Source organism: Camellia sinensis, chromosome 15 (genome assembly GCF_055761805.1).
Source record: "Camellia sinensis isolate YWXY chromosome 15, ASM5576180v1, whole genome shotgun sequence".
In the NCBI taxonomy this organism is placed as follows: Eukaryota; Viridiplantae; Streptophyta; class Magnoliopsida; order Ericales; family Theaceae; genus Camellia; species Camellia sinensis.
Genome location: NC_138975.1, coordinates 67640696 through 67659273, shown reverse-complemented (window position 1 = coordinate 67659273; position 18578 = coordinate 67640696). Strand labels below are relative to the sequence as shown.

Genomic DNA, 18578 nt, shown 5'->3' with positions numbered 1-18578 from the left:
AAAAATATGAATCAACTAAAAGCAATAGAAAAAAGCAGAAATTTCAAATTCAAGAAGTCTATTTGATGTAGGGGATCGGGATTCCGCCCAAGACCTTATAGAAATCATACCAAGCAAAAAAACATGCCCACACAGAAGGAGACATCATATTTTTTGTCTTAACGTGGTTCGGCAACAAAGCCTACGTTTACAGGAGAGTAACCAGTTATCACTATAACAATAGAGAAATTACAGAAAGATTACAATAGAGGAGGAGCTCACACTCTCCTCACTCACCCACTCACCCATCTCCCTCGCTCACACCGAGAGAGAGACGGTCCTCCGCCTCACATCTCTCACTCTCTTTGGTTTGCTCTCTTAGTTCTCTCAATTTTGCCTATCCAACACCTCCATTTAAACACAAATGAGGGAGAACCTCATTGGTTGCCACCTACCTTCTTCCACTCTCTAGTGGGTTGGAGTTGGTGAGCCACCTACCTTCCTCCATTTGAGTAGTGGGTTCTCCATTCACATGGGGTGATCCAACACTTGAGCATTACAAAAGTACATGAAAAAGATCCTTAGCTCATACTTACAGAATTCTGTGTATTGGTAAAAAAAAAGTCTAGTCTAGTCTTTTCTAAAAGGTTTTTCCTTTGTATTTAAAAAAAAGGAAAAATGTAAAAACAGCTATTACATACTGCAAATTAAATTACGAGTGCACTTTCAAAACTGTTTTTTAAGTTGCAGAAAAGAGCTGCGACTTCAAAAAAAAACTGTATGGTCTCCAAAACTATACCGCGGTGATTGTGAATACTGCTGGATCGGTTTCAATATGGTTGAGGGCTTTAGGCAAGACATTGTTTGACTGACAAGATTGAAAAACAAAAGAAACAAAACAAAACAAAAAAAAGGCAAAAAAAAAACTTTAGTTTCTTACAACTACCTAAGGTGGGTAATTTTCAGATTTCTAATTCTATTCCACCTGACCATTGGAGATTGAATGAAAACTGGAACTACTGATTACTCAACACAAACCAGCACTGTTTATTCCTTGGCTTCATTGTTTTTTTTTTTTTTTTTTTCTTTTTCACCATCTCTTACCCTTGCTGATTCCTTGGCTTCAGCCTTCATTGGTATCCTTCACAATCTCTTCTTCCTCGGATTCCTTTGCATTGCTTGACATTGCTTTTGTGTGGACATTTTTCAAATCTTCAATCATCCCTTCTTGGTCAGTGCTTTTGCCACTCTCCTCCAAATGCAAGTCTTCCTTAGCTTTTCCAAAACTCTCCACCCCATCTTCTTTGGTAGCCCTTTTAGCTGTTTCTACTTCCTTGGCTTCTGTAATGACCTTGAGAAGTTCCGGAGGCATAGCTGCTGTATCAAGCTCCAGGCAACCCTTGGGAGTATTTTTACATTCTTGATCAGTAAGCATGTACGAAGGGACCTGATGAGAGAAACGAAACATCTCCTCTCTTGGAATTGTCTTTGTTTCTTGTGGGTCCAAATTCTGGTGAAACACTGACTTCAAGCCGTGAACTTTAACTAGTGGAGCAACAGTTACACCTCTCTCCCCGTTATAATCTTCAAGCACTTCTACCATGTCATATTTGTGTATCACCTCATCTGGTGTAAACATATTCCAATCAGGAGACCAGTTACTGTAAAGAGCCCAAACGTCTCCTTTTCTGGGAAAAATTTTAATGGCCCCTCTTTTGCCTTTCATCCACTTGACCCTGTGTGAGAAGGAATTGAGATTGCTAAAGCTTACATGCTTGCCCACCCTGAAATCCCCACTAGTCTTGGTAAAGCCAGAATCGACCCAATTTAGAGGGCCCAGGTCAGCATTACTTTTAGAGGTCAGCCAACTAATCTGCAACTTGAAAGGACGCTTGGATTCCACACTACGAACCAAAGCATAGTATCGAGGCATTCCATCGTCGTCATCATAGGCTGCCCAAACATGGTTTTTACCAAAGCATTTCGCTTTCCGATCCTTGTCAAAGTCATAAAATTCTGGATCTGTAACAATCATTGACTTTGTTTCAGCAGCCTTTTCATTGGAATCAATATTAGAAGCGACAAGGGAAGACTTTCTGGGTTGGACTGAATTCTTAGTTTCTACAAATGCAGCATTTTTATTTCCATCTTTCTTCTCACCATTTTTTTTTTCCATTCCCATCTTCTTACCATTTTTAATTGAAGCCTTCAGTGCGGCTTTCATATTCCATTCATTGAGCTTCTTCCTGATCTCCATCTTGGACTTTGCAATCAGCAAATTGCGAATTTCTAACTGTGACGTCTCCTTTGCACTGTTATTCTGGATAGTTTCAGAAGTGCCGAACCTTTCTGTTCCTAAGCTAACCTTCTGATTAGGCATTGCCATTTGGTTAGGCATCTCTCTTCCAGTAACATTCACCTGAATGCAACTCTTTTTCATAGGCCCAAAAGTAGAAGCAGCATTGGAAGCTAACCTGGCACCCGTTTTCTTAGAAGCACCACATTTCCTCTGAGCAGCCACCTCTCCCATCTGTGCCACCTCACTCACTCTCTTCAAATTCTGACTTGTATTTTCATTTTGACCAGCTGAGGAAGCTGATGCTGGCACACTTCTAACACTACCTGGTGTTGAAAGTAAACCCTGCTTCATGTTTGGACTATTGATTGAACCAACACCTATAGACCCTGGTTTTCCCATAGTTGGAGCAGAAGTGTTGTTTTCCATGTGACGGTTTACATTTTGCTTCTGGCAGTAGGAGGGTGACGGGGTGGACGGGTTTGGATCATTTTTAGGGTGCACCTCCACAGAGTAAAAGGCCTCATCACAATTAGGACAGCGAAGCTTTCGATTGAGGTAAGCTCTTAAATACTCATATTGCATCTTACATCGGTTGCATGCAGTCCAAAATGTATTTGGTTTTGCAGGACGAGGTGCAATGGGAATAGGTTGGGGAATACCATCACTCTTTTGATCCTTTACACTTGAATCATCATTGTGGGTGGAAGTATCCAACCGGTTCTTACCGGCAGGCATTGATGAATTTCCAGTTTCATATTTATGATTCCGCTTCTGGTCATATGCTGCTCTTTTAGTCTTATCAGACAACAAACTCCATGCTTCAGTGAGCATTTTGAATGCCTCCTCAGCCCCAACTGACTTGTTTTTGTCAGGGTGAAGAGTGCGAACCAGTTTCCTGTAGTGTCTCCTCAATGTTTCATAATCAGAGAACGGATTCACGCCTAGAACCCCATACCTGTCTACTTCACCATTTATCTTTTTCTCTGCAGAAATGTACACATCAAGGGTCGCCATGAATTCATGAAGACCTTCAAGCACAGGAAACAAGTTTTGAGCTTTCAAAGCAAATTTTTTGGCTCCATCAATGTCCCTCTCTGTCAACTTCTGCTCCGCAATTTCTTTTGCCCTAGCAGCAGTGTCTTTATTACACTCCATTTCTTCAATGTTTCACGGTCTCCGTTTCTTATTTAATTCTTATGTTCCTCCTCTGTGTGCAAGCCCTAATACACCAAAATAATGAATTGCCAGTAGGAACCCACTTTTGGCAAAAAAAGAGAATGACGACATGAAATTATCGGAGTATAATTAGGTCATTATTGTTAGTCATAACCATAACCATAAAATCAAACACTTGAATAAATGCATCTTCCTATTTACCAAATCCAGAGGTTTTTCTATCCTTACGTCAGTAGATTCTTAATGAGCAACCAACAAAACTGCAAAGGTAATGATCATAATCGACTAACTAGAATACCAAACTTTTGGAAAACCTAGATCAATAGGTGGTAAGAAGTTCATAGAGCACTATTTGAACACGAAATTATCGGCTCATGATTAGGTATACGATAATGATAAAATCAAACACTCGAATAAATGCATCTTTCTATTTACAAAATCCAAAGATTTTTCTATTGTTACATCAAAAAGTTTTAATGAGAAACCGACAAAATTGCAAGGGTAATGATGATAATCGACTAAATACTTAATGAGCATATCTCACAAAATTGCAAAGGTAATGATGATTAATCAACTAACTAGAATTCCAAACTTTTGAAAAACCCAGATATACAAATTCCAAAAATTATATATCCTTTGATCTAGAAACCTTCTTAGCGACCAACCATTAAGAAAATAAACTAACTAAAATACAGATCATTTGAAAAACACAAATCAATTGGTGATAAGAAATTCAAAAAACAGTACTTTGAACACGATCGGCATCAACAACCACCGTTATGAAAATGATCTAACAAAACTACTGATCTTCAAAAAAAACACAAATAAATTGGTGATAAAAAAAATCAAAGAACAGTAGTTAGAAAAACCATCTACATTAGTCATTCCTACCAAATTTCAGTGATCATAGAACAAATTCAGAGAAAAACCCTCTGACTCTTCCGGACTGAACCAATGATGGATCTACGGGGGGCTCGGGGGCGGCCACACCCCCAAAAATTTAAAAAATATCATATATTATACTATAAATTTTAAAATAATTTAAAATTATAGGAGTTCGCAACCTCAAATTTTTTTAAACAGTTTCAAAATTATATAGAGTAGCCTCCAATTTTTTAAACTATAGAGTAGACCCTCAAATTTATAATTCTGAATCCGTCCCTGGATTGAACAAACAGAATAGAATCCAAAACTGAAGAGAGCAGAAAATGCACAGGCATTAACTACTCACTTTTACTTGCAAAAAGCAAAATTAACAAAAACCCATCAATCAGAATCTGATATACTTGAGATCTCACATCTACTGTATGTGACTAAACCCTAGAAAGTCCTTATTTATCATCAATGCACAATCTAAAAAACCACATTGAATTATAAAAATTACTTCCATGCAAAGCACAAATCAAAGACAGTGTATATAGACATACAGATACAGATACAGATATAGAGTTCAGATTAAAAACAAAGATACGATTGCTTACCTTATTTGAGAAATGAGAACTGTAGATAAGACGCCATTGATGAATTTCTAACAAATTAGATTCTGTTCTAATTTTTTTCCACCCAAATCAAACATAAAAATACTAATAATTCTCAGAACAAGATTTATTGTGACGATTTCACAAACCCTATTACAGATTTAAAACAGAGAAAATATAACAATATAACAATATATATATATATATATAAATAAAAAGGAGTATATTTTTCCTTCTATTTATACCAAAGCATTGGGTTAGTCCATTAATTATCTAAATTTGGTAGTTTAATTATACTCTGAATATTCTAGAACTCAACATTTATTTATTTTTTGTCATTACTAGAAAATTACAATAAAAAAAATAAAAAAAGTTGGTAAGTAATAATAACATATTTATTGTTTCTTGTAAATTTCCAATAATTCTTTTGTTTTTCAAATTTGAATTATCTTATAATGCCTGTGTGTTTTCAAAGTTGAATATGTCTAATTTCAAATTTGAGTTTTGTTCTTCAGCTTTAGTGAATTTCACATAAATAAAGTTTATTATATCTGTTGACATACTGTATAATAGAAGCAAGATGAAATTTCTTTTGTATTTCAAAGTAGAGGACAGCCGAGTCATGTAGTATTTCGTTTAAATTTGACTTGAAAATTTAATGAATTTCAAAACACATTTAAATTTGAGATGTTTACTTTTTGAGTTGATCTCAAACGAGTTGTAATCAAGTTGCTCACGAAACTTGATTTTTTAAAAGTGTATAATTAAATGGAGATGAGTAATAAGTTGTTCAAACTTGATTTGTTTACCTAATAAGCTAATTTTAAATGAACTATTAACAAGTTGAGTTGGATTAGAGTAGTTTAAATTACAATCTTATCAAAATATCATGCCAACCATAGTGAATTGTTGTGCTTGGTCTAAATTTGTTAATATTTTGCAGGGTTGGCTCTTAAACTATTGGAATATATGTATGGCAACCATGACCATATGGAGAAACTTCATTAAATTTCACCAAAACAATTGGTTTACTTTATTTTCTTCCCTTATTTTCTACTTTACAGTCCAATGTATGAGTACAATGATTTTATTTATGTTTGATATGAGTCCAGTGAGTTGAGATTTCCATGGATGATTCATTGAACATGTCTATTTTAGTAATATCATTACTTTTTAATTTTAATGAAAAACTCATCCAGATTTTGATAATGAAAAAAAAAAGCGACGCTTGAGTGGGACCCACATGGACGGTGCAAATGCAGAATATTCTGACCGAATAATCTTTCCGAAGCACCAACTCAGCACATTAAGATCCACATTGCATTAAGGTAAGTTGAATGGGATATGAGAGAAGCATGCGCTGCCAATATCTCAATGACAGTAAAATATGACTGTTACATTAGACAGATAGATGATTCTACAATTTCATTCATCCCTGAAGATAATTACTAGTGATTGTGGTCCTTGGTGTTTTTATAGGGAAAGTCTCAATACATTCCCCAGAAAACTTGAAACATTTTCTAACCATCCAAACAAACAAGCATACAACAGCTTCTTCTTTCACACAGAAAGCCGAGTTCAACAAGTGATGAGTAGACACATTATTAGATTTCTAAGTGAATTCAAAATTCCCAATCTCTGCCTACATATATATACCTAACTTAAAAGAGTCACAAACCACAATTTTCACATTCATCAAATGGCAAATCATTTGGCTTAGCAGTCACTAAAATTTTGTAAATATTCCACTGGAAGCTAGAACTCAAAGAATGCAAAAAAGAAAGAACAAAGAAAAAAGGGACTTGAAATAAATGTAATCGGCAATTCATTAATATATAATGACAATAGAATAAGCTGCAAACACAAATTACAAACCCATGTCCTCTGGCTCATGGTTCACAGAAGAATGAAAACAGCCTTGATATCTGAAACAAACTGGTACAAATCAATAATCATGTGGTTTATTTTTGGGTTTTTTTGTTTTGGGAACACAGAGCAGCTAAAAGTTGGCTTATTGTTGGCCCCATCTTAATTTCTCCAGGAAAATGTTTTCAGCAAAATAAGAAAGAGGCGAGGGTATTTTCCTTCACCCTTGCGCTCATGCAAAGACCATCTTTAGCAGCATCTCAAGCTTGTGACTTTCCATAGAGTTGTGCGTACACACTCCTAGTCCGGTACACAACAATCAAACTCAGCACAACTGCAATAGCGCAAAGTCCTGACATAATACCACAAGTGATTGAATAGCATATGATACCGGAACAAGAGAGTGATTCATCCTCCATAAGAGGTATTCCCGACACTAACTGTTTGAGAGAAGCTTGTTTCTCTGCTTCATAGTCGTAAATGCCACTGGCTATGACACCAGAGAAGATTAAAGAGCCTACAGGACTTGCCAGTGTAAGGAAATTATATAATGCACCAAAACTTTTCAAGCCAAACAGTTCTGAGGCTGCAGCAGGCACAATCGCCCAGTGTGCTCCATATCCAAGTCCTATTAACACCGTCACGACATAGATTGCCCCAGGCCAACCCATGGCATAATAGAAGAGCCCAAATGACATTATGACCTGAACAACAGCCATTGCCACTGGCCTTGGATAGGCATAGTTCCTGGCAAATGAAGAACACAAAGAGGGATGAAGAAAATATGCAATTTCTTTTTTCTTTTTTTCTTTCAAAGAAACCAACAAGGGGCAATTACATTATTAGTCCATGTAGTTTAAGCGAAGTGTTACTTGAGTCCTTGTAGTTTCAATTTGAACCCCATACTTTCAGTTTTGTTGTAACATTGGTTCAAAATTTTAACAATAACGGAGGGATTATATTGTAACAAAATTGAAAGTGTAGGGTTCAAATTGTTCAAATTGAAATGACAAGGATCAAATTGAAACTTGGCTCAAATTAGAAGGACCAACTGTGTAGTTTACCCAACAAAGAAATAGAAAGCATGTTGTAACTTGGCAAAGAATGGGATCGCGTCACAAACCTAATGATGATCTCAGAGAAGTATCCTCCACCAACACGGCCGAGAAAGTTCCAAATGCTAATCATGGATACAAATATGTGTGTGTCACTAAATCCCAGAGATTCACTCATCTGACCCATATTATCAACTACTGTCAAACCAGAACCGGAAGCCAGTACAAGGGAGAAAAAAATAAGCCAAAAATCAGCCTTTACTAATGCCTGCATTAAAGTGAAATCCTCGCCTCTACGTGGGCCCTTCTTCCGCTTGACCCTTACCGCTCCTTCAGCAGCTGCTTGAAACAGTTTCGCTTGCAAATGAGCAATTCGTTTTTGTCTTTCTAATACTGGAAGCGAGTCTACTTCTGCAGATTTCTCATCTTCAACCTCACTTAAAATGACCTCATTATTCCGTTCCTGCTCGGATTTACTTGATTCTTCTCTTTGAGGCTCAGCAAGAAGGCTCTCCTCTATCAGGGGTCTTGGTTCCGAGAAAAAAACCAATTTAACAGGAATTATAATCGGAAGCAATATGATAATGATCAATACAACTGTAAGTATTGTGACAACTGTCTGGTTCAAATCAACAAAATCGTCGAGCAACAAGACGACCAACAAATAACCTGCTAGAACAAGACAGATGCTATAGGTGAAGAAGAAGCTTGAATTATCGGATGGTTTAACTTGTCTGTGACCTCCCACACGTCTAATAATGAACATCAAAGAAACAATTACAATTGTTGGCCAAACTGCAACCATCAAGATCAGTGATGCTTGATTAGAAGCATTGATCATGGCATAAAATTGAGTTATAATTGCACCGCTCAACCCCGCAAATCCTTTCAGTATCCCCACTATAGGACCACGGCTTTTGGGAAAGTTCTGCACACAGGACACCAAAACTCCTGTGTTGAAGTAGGTCTCTCCATTTGTTCCCACAAAAATGGAAATACACATCTGCAGACATAAATGGAGTTGACATCTTTATTAGAGAAAAAAGATTAAGTACCCATATTTGTAGTCAGTTAAAGACAAATAATGTGTGCCAATCAATCAACTAATCTACTGCCATTCGAGTCAATCAATCAATCAGTCAACTATGCCCCATCTCTCACTTACTCACATTCTGGGAAGCATAGCAGAGATACACATGCAAAAACTAATTTCCAACCTTAGCTCAAACATTTATTAGGCATGGAATCAACTTTAAAAAATATAATGAAATAAAAATTAAATGGATTAACATATTTATTTCAACTCAAATTGTGAGAATGTGTTCAATCCTACATTCAATTGACAACAATTTTGTTGGCTTTTTGGCTTTCGAAGATTATTATTGTAATTGCGAGCGTGCCAGCAAGGATCAATCAGTCCTTACAGAAATTTAATTGCCAACTAATTATCAGACGATTGTGTTTTAGTTCTCTCAGCCTCAATGAAGAGGACTTTTACTGGTGCCTTGATTTAGGAGAATTAAGCAAAATATAGATCAAATAAAAAATAACTAAAGTATTTCATTAGAATGAAAAACTTACAATGATTCAAACTCAGTCTCGTAGAGGTTTACAGCGACAATCTACTTGAAACTACTCCTATGAATGAAGTGCAGTGCAGAATTTAAAGTACTAGAATGTAAAGAACAGGAAATATAAACCTAAGTAAAGTAGAATAAGACTGGTTTTTGGATCTGAGTCTGGGGGCCTCTTTTCTGGGACCTTCTCTACTATTTATACTGCTTAAAAATGACCATCGAAGTGTATTTCCAATCGTCGAACTACTCCTCCATGATCGCTGATCATGTTGCCTCAAGATTAGCTCCATTACGCCATCACTTGCAGTTAGGCTTTCCTCTTAAATTTGAATTCAAATGTGAGTAACCGATGATGCCACATCACTTTGTATGTCTCTGCTGATCTACTGCAACTCAGATCTCGTAACAACCAATACTAACTGCCACGTGTACGATTAGGATTGAAGATTTGAATAGTCTTCCTGTACTACCCTTATTTTGCCACGCGTCGAATTGTAATTGGCTTGTACAAAATATGTAGCCAACAAATTTATATTTAGTGCCTTGCACATATTGAACTTACCATACTACATGTGGCAGAAATATACTACTATAATGACACATCCCATAAAATCTGAAAAAAAATACTACAATTGACAAGATATTCAAAGTACAATGCACATATTTGTTTTTGCAAGTTCAATGCATCAAAACCAAAATAGTACTAATCTGATATCTGTAGACTAATTTTAAGATCTTGAATGTGATGACTTTGACATCATGAAATAAAAAAAAAAATCAATAAACTAAGTATTGCACAGTGAACCTTGAGTACAACATGGTGACCTCCGTAGCTTCAATTAATGGATGAGTTTAGAAAATCTTAATAAACCTATTGAAGCCTTCACGTCTCTATATCTTGCCGCATTTAGATTCATTTCACCTCTCTATATCTTTCTGCATTCCATTAATCTAGAATTGTAATATGAATTACACTTTTCGCTTCACCAAGCTAGACAAAATTAATGACAAAGATCTATAATATAAAAACAATCCTCAGATTGGCAGAACACAAAATGACACTAAGGCAGTGATTGGATCATCAATTTGGGTAAGAATTTGGAAAATGAAAGGAAAAGATGAGGGAAATTTGATAAGTGATCCATGCTAAATCAATTGTGAGATATGTGAATGGATGTTATATTCAATCTATATTTTGGTTACAAGAGTGATGCTCATTTATAGAGGAAACACCGAAAGGAGAAGACAAAAGCTATGCGTAATAATGAAAGTGTGTGAGTGGTGCTTGGCCTTTACAGCTGAAAGAAAAGAATCCTATGCTTTCTATGCTCTATCCTATAATATATTATACTATATACATTATACATTACATTATACATTAACAGTCCCCTCCAAACTCAAGGAGGACAAACATCAACCAACTGGAGTTTGGAGACAAGTTCAACGAAGCGGCCAGGAGAATGAGCTTTGGGGAAGATATCAGTAGGTTGATCAACAGAAGAGATTGGATGGAGATAGACAGTACCACGAGTGACGTGTTGACGAATAAAATGGCAGTCAATCTCAATGTGCTTGGTGCGATCATGAAAAACATCATTGTGAGCAATTTGAAGAGCGCTGTGATTGTCACAAAAGAGGTCAGTAGCACCAGAGGGGGTAACACCCAGGTCAGCAAGAAGCCAACAAAGCCAGAGAAGCTCCTAAGTAGTATCAGCAAGAGTACGGTATTCGGCCTTGGTACTGGAACGAGCAGTAAGAGATTGTTTCTTGCTGCGTCAAGAAATAAGAGAATCACCCAGAAAAAAGCAGAACCCAGTAGTAGAGCGGCGGTCAGTAGGATCTCCAGCCCAATCTGCATCGGAAAAAGCACAAAGCTAGAGAGATGAGCGGACGGAATAATGAAGACCATGAAACATGGTGCCTTTGAGATACTGAAGGATACGAACTAATGCAGCATAATGAGGGGTACGAGGAGCCGACATAAACTGGCTGACAATATAAACGACATAGGCAATATCAGGACGAGTAACAGTGAGATAGACAAGACTGCCAACCAACTGACGATATAGGGTAGCATCAGAGAGAAGAGTGCCATCAAGAGGTGTAAGACGACTCTAAGGCTCCAAGGGAGTGGAGTCAGTCTTGCAATCCGTAAGACCAACACGTGTGAGAAGATCAGAGGTATACTTAGCCTGAGATAGAAAAGAACCCGTAGAATCATGAAAGATTTCAAGACCTAAGAAATAGCTGAGAGGACCAAGGTTTTTCATCTCGAAATGATGGCTAAGAAACTGTTTAAGGCGAAGAATACCATCAATATCATCACCGATGATAATCATGTCATCCACATAAAGCAAAAGCAGGGTGGTCTCTTGAGCTATTTTCCGGATAAAAAGAGCAGTATCATAGGAGCTGGAGGTGAAACCACATTCATGAATAGTAGAGCTGAACTTGGCAAACCAAGCGCGTGGAGCTTGTTTTAGACCATATAAAGCACGCTGAAGTTTGAAGACTTTATAAGGTGGATAAGTAGACCCAGGGGGAGGTTGCATGTAGACCTCCTCGAGAAGAACACCATTAAGAAAAGCATTTTTCACATCCAGTTGATAAAGATCCCATTGTCGGGTGGTAGCAACAGCAATCAAGCTACGAACAGAGGTGAGACGAGCAACAGGAGCAAAGGTCTCCTCATAGTCAACACCATATTCTTGGTTGAAGCCTTTGGCAACAAGGCGGGCTTTGTAACGCTCAATAGATCCATCAGAACAAGTCTTGATTTTGTATACCCATTTGCAGCCAATGGCAGACTTGCCAAGAGGAAGATCAACATTGTCCCAAGTTTGAGTTTTGTCTAAAACCTGCAATTCATCAGTCATAGCATGCTACCAAAGAGGATTAGAGCGAGCCTCACGATAGGAGGTCGGTTCATAAGTAGAAAAAGCAGTAGAACCAACAATAAAGTCACGAAGACGAGTAGAAGGTTAGGTTACCCGGTGTGGTCAAGCAGAGGGAGGAGGAGGCAGAGGAAGAGACTCAGCAGGAGGGGAGGATCCCGAGGGAGCAAGAGCAGGACCATCAGAGCGAGCAGGGACATGGGACAAACCAGTAGGCAAGGCGATCTTTAGAGAGGCTGGCAGGGGTTGTGGAGTAAGCGGATCAAAAAACTCGAGAGAGGCTGGCAGGGGTGGTGGAGTAAGCTCATCAGAAAATAGATCTGTGGAAGGATCAATAAAAAATAGAGAGGATGAGGGAACGGACAAACGGAAGAGAGAGAGAGAGGAAAACATTTTGTGTTTCCAAAAGACCACATGACGAGAGATATGAAGTCACTGGGAGAGAGGATCCCAACAACGATACCCCTTATGTTCAATACCATACCCCAAGAAGCAACAAAGGCGGGAACGGGGTTCAAGTTTGGTACGTTCATGAGGTTAGAGAAGAACAAAACAGGCAGAGCCAAAGACCCTAAGGTTGGTGTAAGGGGGACGGGTGTCATGCAGACGCTCATAAGGAGTGTGATTATGAATGACAGGTATAGGGATACAATTGATAGTGTAAGCAGCAATGAAAGTTGCCTCTCCCCAAAAATGTTCCGGACAAGAAGAAGACAGAAGAAGAGCGCGAGTAGTGTCGAGAATATGCCGATGTTTCCGTTCAGCACGTCCATTTTGTTGAGACGTACCGGGCCAAGAACGATGAGGTTGAGTACCATGACTCTGAAGGAAGGAAAGAAAGTCAAAATCTTTATATTCCATGGCATTGTTGGAGCGAAAAAGCTTAATAGTTTTAGAAAATTGTGTTTTAACCATTGCAGCAAAATTGTAATAAAGTTGTTTGAGCTCAGAGCGATTTTTCATAAGAAACAACTATGTAAAATGGGAAAAATCATCTATAAAAACAACAAAAGCGTGCGCCGCCCATAGTGGGAGTAAGAGAGGGTCCCCAAATATCAGAATGAATGAGATCAAATGGTGCAAGAGAAACAGAGTCACTTTTATTAAACAACAAAGCAGGTTGTTTGGCAAGTTGACAGGACACACAATCTAAAGCATCAGAACTTACAGGACCTAAATGACCACTAGAAATTAAAGATTTTAAACGACCAACAGAAAGATGGCCTAAACGACAGTGCCAAAGCTGAAAAAGAGATAAAGGAGGAGCAATGGTAGCAGTGGTAGGAGCTGTGATCTGAGAGAAATCCGAAACATGAAGATGGATAAGTTCATAGAGACGTCCATGCTTAAGGCCTATCCTAAGAGTTTGCCCCGTCCGAGGGTCCTGCACCAAACAACCAGTATGGGAAAAGGTAACAGTTAGACTATGCTCACATAATTGACTAATGGAGATAAGATTTAAAGTGAGAGCAGGCATAAGATATTCATGGGATAAAGATAAGTGAGAGGTGGAAACAGAACCAACATGACTTACAGACAGAAGAGACCCATCAGCAGTATGGATAGAAGAAACATGAGGAGTAGAAGAGAGAGGAATAAAAATAGTAGGGTCAAAGGTCATGTGATTACAACAAGCGGAGTCAAAGTACCAGGAAGTGTTACCTGCGGTGACAGACAAAGCAATAGATGGAGGAGTACCGGAATTCTGCCAAAAATGTTGAAACATGGCTTCGACATCTGTTTGAGAGAAGACTGGAGTGGAAGGATCTATAGGGACAGAGGAAGGTAAATCCTCTGAGGCAGCAGCAGCAGTGCGTTGAGCAAGGATTGGTTTAAACGGAGTCCCAGAACGGTGAGAGTTGCTGCGGGAAAAATATCCGGGGAAAGGACCATTGCGAGAGGTACGGGCGGGATTGCGGAAGCAATCTTGCTGGAGATGAGTAGGACCAGTCTTGTTGCAAAACCGACAAAGACGAACTGGACAATTAACCAGAAGATGAGTCGACGGAAGACTACAATTTTGACAGTAGTTGCAGAAAGTTGACTTCTATGGTGAAGGTGGTGAAGGAGAACTCCGAATCTGGGGAGTAGCAAGAACAGAGTCCACAGGGTGCGGATGGAGAGGACCAAACTTGGTTTCCTCTAACAAGAGTTCAGAAATTGCTTGGTCAAGAGTGGGTAAAGGAGTGCGATAAAGGAGAGATGCGCGTACTGGCTCAAAACGGGAAGTGAGAGCCATGAGAAACTGAACCAAGCGCTGTTGGTCACGGTAAGTAGTAAACAAGGCAGCATCCGTAGTACAATCCCATGGAGGTTCAGAAAGAGCGAGCTGATCCCAAACATAATACATTTGGGAGAGGAAATCATTAATGGTCTGAGGTGTTTCTTGGCGCATACGGTGAAGATGACTTAGAAGCTGATATTGGTGAGCAAGGCCAGTAGTCTGATAGCGTTCTTGTAAAAAATCCCAGATGGCCTTGGCTGGAGAGGAAGCAGAGTCAAGTTGGAACCGACCAAACTGAAGGCTGATAAATGTAATAGAAGTATTGCGAAGCCAAGTGATGATCTGATAGTTTTTACTATCCCAATCCTCCAGACGGTTGACATATTTGGCAACGGATTCCGTGGTGGCAGTGGATTCCGTGGTTGCTTGGATGGGTTTGCACATATCCCCAGTGATGATGGGCCAAAGTTTCTTTCCTTTGAGGAACCCAGACATAGCTTGTGCCCATAAGACATAGTTAGTCCCGTCAAGAACAATGGAAATAGGGTTGTTAGAGGAGTCCAGGCAATCCATGAGGGAAAAGCAGTACTATTGAGGTAGAATCTGAAAAATCCGAGGTTGCCAGTGAATTCAGAGGGTCGAAATCAGTGGGAAAGGAGTGAACTGACCAAAAAATATGACCAGAAAGGCACTAAATTGGCTTGTCAAAGTGAGTTGACTGTTCTGGTCAACAATTCTGGTCAAAAAGGATGATGTCATTGTCTACAGAGATGATGTCATAGGCGCGGCGCACGTTAGCAGAGAAGTGCGCGGCGTACGATAGCAGAGGAGAACAAGCGGCGCACGAAAGCAGCCAGGGCTGACGTCAGAAACATGCGGCTCACGTTAGCAGATGAGGCTGCGGCGCACAATAGCACGGGACAAGTGTATGAGGCGCGTGGAGTCGCGTGGAACGTCGGATGATGATGAATCTGGTGGCGTTGGATTCGTCGTGAGGAGACGAAGGTTCTGGTGTGGTCCACTCTGTAAGTTAGATAAGGACGAGATATGCAACAATCTACCAAACAGAAAATGTGATGCAGACGAGATACATAGCAATCTGCTAAGCAAAAAATGTGATGCAGCGGAAGAAGAGACTAGGCAAAACACCTGTGCTCTAATACCATGTGAGATATGTGAATGAATGTTATATTCAATCTATATTTTGGTTACAAGAGTGATGCTCATTTATAGAGGAAGCACCGAAAGGAGAAGACAAAAGCTATGCGTAATAATGAAAGTGTGTGAGTGGTGTTTGGCCTTTACAGCTGAAAGAAAAGAATCCTATGCTTTCTATGCTCTGTCCTATAATATACTATACTATATACATTATACATTACTTTATACATTAACATCAATAAATACAAAAAATAATAAGTGCTGGATACTTACCACAGAGTTTCTACTGCCTTTCTTGGTCGCTCAGGAAAATAAATAAATAATAAAAATAATTTGAAGGAATTGCAATTTGAAACTAGTGATATCTGATCCATGCACAATCTCTATGCAACTAAGTCTAGTACATCAATCAGGCAAATTTGAGTTTATTATTATTCTTTTAATTCTTGAAAACCAAATTACTTTAGAAGATGAGATTAATAATTTAATTTGTTAAGTCTTCATCAACCAAAAACGGATCACAGACAATCAGAGCCTGCAGAAGACAACCCTGCTGCCAAAAGAAAGAAAAGAGAACAACTGAAGAACCAGACCACTTTTCAATATAATGACGAGAGAGAGAGAATACATTTCATATTGCAAAAGTCTGCCTCAAAAAACTTAGAGCCAATTTGAAGAAACTATGAACCTGTAATTCTCATTCGGTCAATCGATCAGAAGCTATGGGTCTATCAGTGTAAACTGTATCAAGAGACTAACTATGGTTGCAAAAATCTAATCCTAATCCTGTCATTTTTTTAACTTGTTTGTTTCTCAAATTCAGTTCTCAAATCAGAAATCATGTCACCAAACCAAAATACCCAACTTGAAACTAAAAATCCCCAATCTAAGTATGCATCATAATTTCCTTTCATGCATCTAATTCATCAAAATCGCAACAACCCGAACACATTACCAGCAAATGAATCCCAAAATGCCAAAGAAAATTGAAAGAAAAGGGACCCAAGTTCACATTTGTAGTCAGTCATCAAGTTAATTTGCATTTCATCAACAACAATTGAAAGTTCAAGCAAATAGAAGGGCATAAGGAACAGAACCCAACTAAAAGTCAAAATAAATAAATAAATAAATAAATAATCTCAAGCATCTATGCCACAATCACCATTTGTATTTATCTGCCGACAGAGAGAGAGAGAGAGAGAGAACTGACCACCCACAAAGGCAAAGTAGGCAATCTGTGAGTGACAATGAGCCAAACAAGACCATACCCAACAAAATTCTGAACAACACCAATGGAAAAAACAGCCCAAACGGGCAAAACCTCGATCAGAGTACCAGCAATGAAGCCAATACTGTCCCCCAAATCTTTAGCCACACCCAAAATGGCAACTTGTCTCTGATTGTAACCCATAGTGCTCTTTATCACAGGCGATATACTCCCAAACAAGTACCCAATTCCAGCACAAGACTGAACCCACATTGAAGCCACAAACACAAGCCATCTGTTGTTGAAGAAAGCTCTGATTCTCTCCTGTAATTGCTGCGGCATCGTCTCCGATCAATCAATCAAACAAAATCCTTTCCAGATCAAGAACAGTGAATGAATTGATAATGGAGCTTCTTCTGATTCTTTAGCTTTGTTGGTTTTGTGAGATTTTAGAAAAAGATAATGTATTTGGGTTTGGCTGTCAATAAATGGATAATAGTGTCTTTGTTGCGTGATGTGATTTTGTTTGTGCTCTGTCTCTGTTCGGAAAAGTAAAACTGGTTAGAAAAAAATATGATTTAAAAATTAAAACGTGATCTTTTTTACTTCCCTTATCTGCTCTGTGTTTTTCTATTTATTTATTTTTGTGGAGTGGAGGACATATAACATGTGGAAGTCCACGGACAGTGACAACAACGTTTGAATGGAAGAATTGCATCAGTTGGGTGTCCGTGGGTCGGGTGTCACTCTGCCCCGCACGGAGAACTGTTAGTGCATATTACTATTACAGATTCGGCCTCGCTTTTCACGTTTTAACATACTCTTTTTTTTTTTTTTTTCTTTTCATAATTAGCGAAGAAAAATATTTGACACATTTAATTTATTATTTTTAAAAATTATTTTTAATAATGTATTTGATAAATTTCAAATTTAAATTTGTTATATATTTCATTATATGAGGTATAACTAGTGATTTAGAAATGATAAATTATGAAAATATAATATTATTGTAGAAAAAATTAGAAAGACAATCCCTTTATAAACTTATTAGGTAAATTATAAATACATCCCCTAAGATTTACTTAAAGTACAGATTGTCTTATGTGGTTTAGAAAATTACAAATATCTCTTTATTAGTATTTTTTTGTTAAACAGAATTAAGTAAAAAAATAAAATTCATAATTACTTTCTTGTACAATAATAAAATTACCTAAATTATTAATTGAAATATATTTCTAATATTCTTAAAAACTGTTAATTGAGTTGATAATTTATTAATAAAAGAGACGATTTGTTATGAAATTAGAAATCTCAGGAAGTAAAATGTAATTTTTAAAATTATAAGTGCGATTTGTATTTCAATTAAATCTCAAAAAATATATTTATAATTTACTTAAATTTATTTAAGAATTTAAGAACAACAATAATTTATTTGTTTAGTTAAAAGTTCCTAAAATTTTTAAAGGCGCTCGACGCTAAATTTAATTTTGAAATTTGTTTTCTCGCAGGTCGAAGCTGTCAAACAATTTGTCATAAGGATAAATTCTTTTAACAACAATGATTTAGATCATTAAAAAATACATTATTAATAGCACTAATGCATTAAGAATGGTAAAAAAGAAAAAGAAAAAAGAAAAAAAACAAGACATAAAAAATGAATGAAAC

General features: G+C 37.7%; 2 protein-coding genes across 2 annotated transcripts; both read right to left on the bottom strand.

The window, feature by feature from the left end:
- Positions 1-41: 41 nt before the first annotated feature.
- Positions 42-5100, bottom strand: LOC114323298 (uncharacterized). The gene is made up of 2 exons (XM_028270868.2): positions 4936-5100; positions 42-3498 (listed from the first exon to the last, which is right to left on the bottom strand). The coding sequence occupies exon 2, from the start codon at positions 3431-3433 to the stop codon at positions 1103-1105; it is 2331 nt and encodes a 776-aa protein (XP_028126669.2). The 5' UTR covers positions 3434-3498; positions 4936-5100; the 3' UTR covers positions 42-1102.
- A 1634-nt stretch (positions 5101-6734) lies between these two features.
- On the bottom strand, positions 6735-17670 carry LOC114323297 (protein NUCLEAR FUSION DEFECTIVE 4). Its single transcript, XM_028270867.2, has 3 exons — positions 16917-17670; positions 7922-8856; positions 6735-7545 (listed from the first exon to the last, which is right to left on the bottom strand). The coding sequence occupies exons 1-3, from the start codon at positions 17253-17255 to the stop codon at positions 7059-7061; spliced, it is 1761 nt and encodes a 586-aa protein (XP_028126668.2). The 5' UTR covers positions 17256-17670; the 3' UTR covers positions 6735-7058.
- Positions 17671-18578: the final 908 nt, after the last annotated feature.